General features: G+C 43.3%; 1 protein-coding gene across 9 annotated transcripts in view; it reads left to right on the forward strand.

Annotated features, from left to right (window-relative positions):
* The window catches only part of sox13 (SRY-box transcription factor 13), a gene marked incomplete at its 3' end in the record, with an annotated part of 46,664 nt that extends 36,917 nt beyond the window's left edge, over positions 1-9,747 (forward strand). For 5 of the 9 annotated variants that reach the window (XM_084039967.1, XM_084039968.1, XM_084039972.1 and 2 more), the window contains 7 exons: positions 673-749; positions 1,432-1,597; positions 2,607-2,731; positions 4,195-4,306; positions 6,338-6,508; positions 7,913-8,129; positions 9,474-9,747. In XM_084039967.1, coding sequence (XP_083896093.1) covers positions 673-749; positions 1,432-1,597; positions 2,607-2,731; positions 4,195-4,306; positions 6,338-6,508; positions 7,913-8,129; positions 9,474-9,747 — 1,142 coding nt within the window. The remainder of the gene's footprint in view (positions 1-672; positions 750-1,431; positions 1,598-2,606; positions 2,732-4,194; positions 4,307-6,337; positions 6,509-7,912; positions 8,130-9,473) is intronic. The other 4 variants (XM_084039969.1, XM_084039974.1, XM_084039973.1 and 1 more) reach the window with 2 other exon arrangements.

Genomic DNA, 9,747 nt, shown 5'->3' on the forward strand with positions numbered 1-9,747 from the left:
TATTTAGTAAGTTTACAATGACATCGTTATATCATTGGCATTTCTTTTCTTTAGGACTCTGTGTTACAATCCTATAGTCCTATATAGACTTCCTGTCACATCGTTGCTTTAGCAGCAGCATCTCAGGCCTGACGAGACCCTTCAGAAGTGCCACTCAGCACTGGTGACTCAGAAGAAATGTGAATTATGGCAACTTAACACAAACATACTAAGCCAGCAGTAACAACTGTACAAAGTAAACTCAATGTTTGCATGACAAATACTGCACTGGCAAAGTGTTCTAACAGTTGCTAATCTCTGAGAATTTAACTGATTTTGCAATGAGACTCATTTGCAAAGAAAGGGGACAATTTTGCGCCAACATCTGCATATTACCTCATATAAATGTGTGCAAATAGCACAAGAGCCCTGAGACACTGTTTGCTTGGCGTCACAATTCCAGTCGGGGCACATTTTACTCTTGTGGTTGCTTTGAGAATTAGACGTTTTTTATGTCATGTGCAGGTTAAGTTGGTGCAAAATCAGCACAATCTTTTTTGTGAAATTTGTGAATGTAAGAAATTGTCATGTCATATTTGTTTTCCATTTTTCTCATGAAAAACTAAAAAGTGATACTATTCGTGTAAAGGATAAAGAAAGTTTCTCATCAATACAATTTTGCACCTTCCACAGCAGTAGACTATCCCATGCAGCTGCTGCCAAACCATCACGCCGCCCCTGCCAAGAGGAGCAGTAGTTCCTACCGACAGGTACAATATAATTACAGTTTACGTATCATTTCATTTGTTATCTCAATGTCACAAACTCAAGCATGACAAAAACAAACAAACATGTGTCATGCATGCAACAACATTACATATTCAAAATGCAACAGTGACTTATGGTTGTGTGTTTGTTTAGGCTACAGTGTGTGTTTCTATTATATACTACATACTTCATGTGTGTGTTAAGGATGATTTCTATGGTAAAGAAAGTGATTCCCCTCCAGATGAAACAGATAATGTACGTTTCTGGTATGTGGGAGGCCGGAAAGACTTTTCAATTACACCACGCCCTCTGTGCAAAGGTTTAATGTGTGTGGTATAGGTGTGTGTGTGTGTGTGTGTGTGTGTGTGTGTGTGTGTGTGTGTGTGTGTGTGTGTGTGTGTGTGCGTGTGCATTTTTGTGTTTGTGTGGTGGGAACTGTGTTTGCACGGCTGGTTCTCAAGCAGAGATAGACCAACACAGCTTAGATAAACAAAAGGGAAGAAAGGATGAGGTGAGCGTGAAGACAAAAGCGCAGCAACGCTACAAAGGTGTGACAGATGCGCTCCGACATGCCGTATCTGCCGTGCATAACCGGAATACATGCACACCCTCGCCCTTTGCGGTTGCTACTGAATGTGTGTAAGTGGCCCCACCCGTGTTCATCTGCTCTCCCTTTGCGTGTAGGAAGCCAGTCAGCCCTTGAACCTGACCTCCAAGCCAAAGGGGCTGGAGCTGGGGAAAACGCCAAGCCCGCAGAGCATGGAGCTGGGATCGCTGGCACTGCACGGGGCCTACAGGCCCAGAGATCACCAGAGAGAAGTGTCCCACAGCCCGCCGCAATCTGCCCTCAGTGAGTCACGCTGCCGGAATAGAAAAGTGGGAGTTTGTGATTGCAAAGGGGGAAAACATGTTGAATCCCCACAAAGTGGTGGTATTTGCGTACACATAACTGTTTAAGGACGCATGTAGAGGTTTTTTTCATCAATATTCTATACACAGAACTTTGAAGAGATAACGGCATCTGTTATATCAACAATGACACCCTATCTATCTATCGTTTGTCATAACTGACTCAACCCAAAGCGTTCGCATGTGGTGTCTTGTAGTTCATTCCTTAAAGGGGAACTACGTCCATTTCCAAACTTCATCCATGTTATTCTTATGGTCTAAGAAAGTCCTAAATGATCAGTTAACAACTCCCAAATCTAAAAACTGCAGTGCCAAAACTCAAATTTGTGAAGTCATCAAGTGTAAAGTGGAACTGCGTCATAGGCAATGCATTGGTGAAGATGCATTCGATGCCACGGAGCGCAGCAGGGGGATGTTCGGAATTTAAGGGTGCATTTTCTGTGCCACAACTGAGAAGACTGCAGCAGAATAAAGCTAAAACAAAATCAGTGTCTATGTAGCAGCTTCATACTTGATGACATCACATGTTTGAAATGTACTTTTCTGGTTTCTGGCTTTGAGGGGGAGTAGCCCATATTCTCAAATATTGATTGAGCATTCCTCGGCCATGAAAATGACATTGGAATTCTTCACTCAGTTCCCCTTTAAAAACATCATATACTGCAAAGAAAGCAATGCATTTTACATTTCTACCTGTTTGTAGCTATAAACAGATGAATAAAAATGCTGGCGCTAGTAACAATACCAATATATGAATGGGGTGACATGTAAAGAGTGCAACCAACAAAAACTCCAAAGAAGAAGAAATAGTCGTGTTTGATTGATAGAACGGTCTCACTGTCAAAAGGAAATCACAAACTGTGGGTTAATTAACTTAAATATGCTGAAGAAACCAGCAGAGGCTAGGTTCCTCCTTTTGTCTCCCCCTTGACCTGCGTTTTCATCCTCAGGTTTCCTCGGAGAGGGCGACGTGGTCACGCAGGCCATCCATGACGCCCAGCAGCTCCTGAGGAGCCACAGCACCGGGGGGCGAGAGAGGGACCGGGACAGAGAGCGAGATAGTGGCAGAAAGATGGTGAGCTGATGTCTAAATGACAGAGTCCACGCACGTAGTCGCAAGGTTCCTGTTCGGAGACACGCGCCTCGTTACGCAAAGATGGTGGCCAATTTACCTCACTTTTTTACGTGAGAATCACGATGGTAACTTTGCCAGGTTTGACCGTAACGTCTACGTAACTCTTCTAATGCGGCTGAACGGAGCAGAAAGATAAGACATGCACAGGGACACAAATGATCCTAGCTGACATTTTGAATAGTTAAATTGTCTTTTTATGAAAAGATCATTTAACCAGCCAGTGTTTAAAAAAAAAAAAATCTGTCCTATCTTTAATGTGATTAGCCAGAGTTTGTCTCATGCACCTTATTGGAGAACAAGCTGTGAAGAAACACTCTGACTTACAGGGGGTCGTGCTTCTGCAGGGGATTTAACCAGCTGTAGAGATAACCACACACAGGAGCACATTGTAACAGCTCGGTATTTATTGGTGTTGGCTCCTGGGGAAAATACACACAGTATGGAAGACAAAGACGTTTTGTGTCTGTTTCTATTATTAGTTATTGAAAAAGGGGGCTGCAGTTTCAGTGTGCCCTGACAAAGATGCTATCACCGGCTCCTCTTCTTTGTGCAGTCATGTGCTACAGTTTTAAAAAAGGTTTAAAAAGTGTTTTTGCATATGCGACTTTAGTAGCAAAAGAAACTCCGAAAATTGTGCGTCTCAAATCTGTAGATTTAAGAAGTGCTATTAAAATATTACATATCGTGCTCGGAGCCTGACCGTGAAAACCCTGGCTGTTATTTTTTTGTTTTGGTTCTTGTAAAAATGGTCTTCTATTCTGGTCTTGGTTTTCATTCTTTGAGGAGGCTGAAGCTTTGGTCTCAGCCTCGTCCTGGAGCAACAGCTGTTGCAGACTCACAATACCACAAAGGCCTGAGTGTGGCATTGACGGAGCCACCTGCCCTCTCTCTTTGTCCACAGTAATACTGTACTCCGCTCCTGTCCTCCTCCTCCTCTTCTTCTCCATTCTCCTCCTCCATCTCGCCTCTGCCACCGCTTTAACATCAACACTGATCACTGACCTATTTTGGTATTACACCCAATGCAGATAAATCCTGTTTTACAGCGCGGCCTAGGATGATAGATCCGCTGACGGCGCCGATGGTTTACATTCCCAACTCTGCCTTTTCTCCTTCACCTCTCCTCCCTCAAACAGTAAACACCATTCTTCCTCCTCCGTAGCGTTGTCGCTTCCTCCCTTTGCATTTACAGCTCTGCATTTAAACAGCAGCTGATATGACGAGCGTGCGGTTTCTTTACCTTAAATAGCACTCTGTGGGACACATGCCTGCCTCGGACACGCCCCTCGAACGCGCTGGTCATCTTTTAACTGCCGTCAAAATTCAAATTGTCCTCTTTGTGCTCTGGTGTGAATATTTGTTTGAGTTAACTTCATCTGTCTTTGTCTTTTTTGTGTCTTCAGGAGTATAAAGTTTCTCCACGCAGCGAGAGAATTGCTCATGGCGAGCGGGGCGAGGACCACCTCAGCAGTGACTCTGAGGGTAGGTGTCCCGGGAGGAGCCTGTTCATCAATGGTGAAATAACACTTTAATGTTGAAATAAACACACTTATAATGTTTTTTTTTTTGTATAATTTAAGTCATAAGCACTCATTAATATATGCATAATTCTTCATAACAGTAATCACCACACATTGTCTATCTATCTATCTATCTATCTATCTATCTATCTATCTATCTATCTATCTATCTATCTATCTATATATATATATATATATATAATTAAACAGTGCTATAAGCATATTATATTGCATTATATGTGTGTTAATGATGCATCATATAAATGTTACATAATGTTTTTTCAAAGGCAGTATTTGATACTAGTTATTGGCAAAATATTGTTTCCCACTCAGACTATCAGATTTATATTTAAATACCACAAAATAATGTTCAGCTATGTCAGAATACGTCATCATCTTCTAAAACGTAGTAGCTTTATTGAAAAATAGCACAAAAACTTCTGGTACAGATGCAGGATGGAGAAGGTGGGCTCGGAAAGTGAAATGGGATGTTTGTGGTTGAAGAGAAACTTTCCCTTCAGCGAGTAAAGGTTAATGACCAGGTGAGGGAACAGAAGAGTAGTGTTAGTGTAACAGAAAAGGTCAAAATGTCTTCTTGCCTAAATGACAGAATAGGTCCCAAGATACCAAATATGTGACTGTTCTACTTAATACTGTGAAAAGGTTGCAGTTTTAAAACATTTAACGTTAAACTGGAACTACATGGTTAGGTTTAGGAAAAAGATCATAGTTGGGGTTAAAATAAGTATGTTTGTTACACAAATACGCAATGTGGCTACATACTAATGTATTAACTTAAAGCAACACTTAAGAACTTTTCCTCTTCGGTCCCCCTACAGGTTGGAAGGGAATTGTCCATTACTGCCGTCGTAAATAATTTAGCCTACCGCAGCCTACCGTCGCACGCACGTTATTTGTTTGTATGCAGAACCGGCTCTGGAAACGATGAACGATTTGAACGATGTCCAGTGAAAAGGTAGAGTAGCTAACGCCTTAGCTAAGATTAGCTAACATGAGCCATAGCGATAGTTACAAATATATTAGCACAATAGCTAACACCTTAGCTAACATGAGCCAATAAAATAAACAATGTATTGTACACAGATGCACACTGGAAAAAAAATGATTACCGGTATTATTTACAAGTCCAGCAGCAACAAAGCCAAGTCACCATCCGTCTTGCATTTTGTAGACTCCTTCAGCTCTCTCCAACGAGTGTGAGCCGGTCCGATATTCACTCTCGTTCGAGCTCTTTTTTTTTTCTTCGCCTCATCGGACATTATACTCCTCCTTTTCTTTGCAGGCTCTGCTATGACGCCAATTTAAAAACTACCTAGCTGCAAGGTATCTTCCAGGCACCTGCCGGGTGTTCTCCCACTGATCTCTACGCAGAGCCTCCACCTACCGGCTTTTGTACGCTTGCCGTAAAGCAGGTCAAATTCGTAGTCTCATTAAAACTACAAAACCGCTACCCGACGAGGCAAAGTTACATAGTGCGGTTACAGCCGATAGAGAGCCGCGGAGCGAATGCTGAAGTGCCATTCACCCGGTTTGAGGTGATGAACCACTGAAACTATTTTGGAAACATTATTTTAAGGCACTAAATACTCTTTAGTGTTGCTTTAAGTCACGGGACGTAACGTATATTACTCCAGAGCTTCAAATAACTTCATGTGTTGACTTTTGGTTTGACACGGGACAGGAACAGCGGTCTCCGGGGTGAAAGTGTGTTTGTTTGTTTGACCCATACATCCACCCGACCTCCTCCCTATGCAGACCCTGTCGCTCTGACTTACTCCTTTGCTCTGGTCATTATTACTACGGCCACTAAAGGTCGCCACGTAGCCACAAACGTAACTATGGGTCATAATAGGCTGCCCGCATAGACGACCTATACAGACATTTTTTTCCAATGAGGTCGGCTTGGAAAAGGTTAACGAGCAGAGAACATGACCAATATGAGGAGGGATGAGTAACATAGTCCAAACCCAGCCGTTTTGGTTGACTGTAGCCCTCTATGCTGTAGGTGCCCTGCCCATCTCGGCCCCAGGCAGCTACCCTGAGGCCCGGCCCCCGCCCTCCTCGGGCCACATCAAGAGACCCATGAATGCCTTCATGGTGTGGGCCAAGGACGAGCGCCGGAGGATCCTTCAAGCCTTCCCCGACATGCACAACTCCTCCATCAGCAAGATCCTGGGTAGGTTTCACTCTGCCTCTATTCTGAGACGCTGTGTGAGGACACCAACAGCCACCTGCTTGTCCCACACACACACACACACACACACACACATTCACACACTGGCCCGACTCCCTTTCCTTGGACCAAACATTTACATTCCTTTCTATTGTGGAGAGCTTGTTGTTGGGAGCAACCACCCCTCACACGGACACACAGACACGCAGACGTGAATACAAACACACATGCAAATTATGCACAGTCATATAAACCATTAATCCACCTCAATACACTGTTGTAGTACTAATTACTACATAAATACCTCATCTCTATCTACAGAGAGTTGTTTTCTCCAGAGTAGACATGTGCAACATCAATGAAAATGTAGTGATCATTAAACATAAAAACAGGTCTCAGACTTGGACTATTTGTTGCTGAAGTTACAAACTTTGTATGGAGAATAAGTGAAAGACAAGCTCTTAAAGACATGTTTGTCTTCAGCATTGTTAATAGTTTTAGTCCAAACTCACTCACTTACGATGTCTTGTCTTCACAAATTTGGAAAGCTAATACCGGGGTGTGCATCCAACTAAACACCCCTCCCTTTCCAAGCGTGTCAGAGAACATGAAAGCCTTCTCTAGAGTGTGTTTGGTTTGTCCGTTCTGGGCTACAGTAGAAATATGGTAGACTTTGTGAAGAGGCCCGGCTCCCTGTGTAAAAATGAAGGGCCCATTCCAAGCTAACGAAAAAATATTTCGTATACACTAATGAAAACGTAGTTACGAATATTATATTCCATTTCTGCTTTTTGCAAGATTATTTTTTTTGCCAGTTTGCCTTCATAGGACAGTTGAACTATATGATGACTTAGATATTAGAAATTCAATTTATTCAAACTGTGTGAATGACTAAGACCAAGTGGCAATCCTCACTGGCAGCGAGCTGAGAGGAAGCTTGTTCTGTCATCGAGTCCACACTGATGTCTCTGTCTGTCTGACGGCAGCTTGCTAACAGGCGTCCACCCGGCTGACTGACAGCAGACATTTACTGAAAGAAAGTAGTATTTTATTTCCCTGCCCACCGCAGCAATTGGGGGATCTGCCTGTTGGAAGACAGACAAGCTCACAAACGGAGTGGCATCGATCAATCAATGCCGATACGGTTAATACATAATAAAGTTAGGGATCTTTGTGTGATTTTAACAGCTGTCTGTGCAGATTACGCTTCAATTAACACCACGATAATAAACTCTGACGAGTCAGATGCATGTCTCATGGATTGACACATTTAATACAAATGGAAGCATATCTGTACAAGTGTTTAAAACGCTTCCAGTGGCCTTGAGGCTCATGCAAAACCCAGCTGAAACTCAAAGCGAAATAAATCTTTTAAGCATGCTCTCTGCCCATCCCGATGTGCTTCAGGCTCCAGGTGGAAGGGCATGTCCAACCAGGAGAAGCAGCCTTACTACGAAGAGCAGGCCAGGCTGAGCAGGCAGCACCTGGAGCGCTACCCGGACTACAAGTACAAGCCGCGGCCCAAGCGGACCTGCATCGTGGAGGGACGGAGGCTGCGGGTCGGCGAGTACAAGGCCATGATGAAGAACCGCCGGCAGGAGCAGAGAGCCACCTACACGCACAGGTAGAACACTGACGCCGTTCTCAGGACTTTGGAGATAATGTGAGAGTTTGTCCCTGGCAGACATCATAGACGAGTTGCTCCTTAAACAAGAGTCTTCTCTGCACCTCCACACATCGGAGACAATGCCTGCAGCTCCCAAAGCTATTCTTTCATTCTTGGAGGCGCAGACAAAAGTGGAGTATTGATACCACAGCTGTTTTTCACTCCGTCCTTGACGATGAATAGCATCCCTCCAACTAGTTAAGCTGAAGGAGTTGGAGGTTGGAACATTTGGTGGTTGTTTTTCTTCGTTTTTTTTTCTCTTTTGTCAGTTTTCTCAGACACTCAGCACATCTTTTCTCTTAGAGACTTTCTCAGTTGTTGTTTTTTTTCAGAAATAAAACATCAATATCAGAACGTCACGATGGCCTTAGACCAAACCATTGACAACATCGGCCACCTAGCATAAATAAACCTCTACCATGTGTATCAAAATTTATATTTTTGAGATATTGTGATATAGTTTAACGTTTTGTCCATATTCAATTAAAGTTACAGATTGTAGCTGAAAATGTTTGTCACGTTTTTTAAAAATCACCTTGTCGTTAAAATCCTCATTCTAGCTCAATTCAAATTAGCTCAGAAATTCAGTTCTTGTCAGAAACTATTTTTCCAGGCGTAATAACATTCAGCTTAACAGCTGTCTTGGCTCTGTTATGATTGACAGCTCAGAGGGCGGAACCAAAGTAGGTCAATGATTGGCTGAAAGTCACACCTCAGGCTCGTGTGAATTCCAGGCTCATACTGTAGTAAACACTGCAGACACTGATTCACACAGAACGTGCTGAAAGCTCTGCTGATGGAGAGAAGTCAGAATCAGACTGGTACGGTCATTTAGGTTTTGATGCAGATTGTGTTTGTTTGTGTCCGTCAACATTGTGGTCTTTAGGTTCCAGCTGCGGTCAGTAGCGTATGTAACACAATTATAAGCTCATCCGGACGTTTCCTGCTGAAATACACCAAGGGAATTTAAAAACTTCTTATGTACACAAGCCTCATACCTCATTAATAGTTTGTCAGACAACTATCTTATTTTGTTCATCTTTGTCCATCTAAGCCACAGAGGTTTATATCCGGAAACTCCCATCCAGAATCTCAGAGACCATTACAACACATTTTTTGAAAAAAAAAAAATTCAATATACATTCAGTTTGACCAAAATGATAATGAATCATATTAATAATTACTTTAAAATCTGCTGTAACTACTTTATTGTACTAACAGTTCAGAATAACCAGAGTATCCTGTGCATTAAAGCTGTTGGCACTTTATAACGTTTTTCACTGTCATTTCCTGTCTTTTCAGTCAAACAGAACCACAGCAGATTCACTACTCCCACAGCGATGGCCAGTACCCGAGCGGCCCCAGCTCCGTCTCCGTGGCGACCGTGCCCTTTCACCCAGCGTTACTGGAGCACTACCTGCCGCAGGTCCCCCCAACGCTGCGCCGAGTGGAGGGCCAGGCCACGCCTACTTCGCTTCCCAGAGAGAGGGAGAGGGAGCGCCCGCCATACAGCGAAGGAGAGGAGAGCGATGGGGGAGAGAGGAGTGAGGGGGAACTGGTGCTCCTGACAGACTGA

This window comes from Eutrigla gurnardus (genome assembly GCF_963514095.1).
Source record: "Eutrigla gurnardus genome assembly, chromosome: 2".
NCBI lineage: Eukaryota > Metazoa > Chordata > Actinopteri > Perciformes > Triglidae > Eutrigla > Eutrigla gurnardus.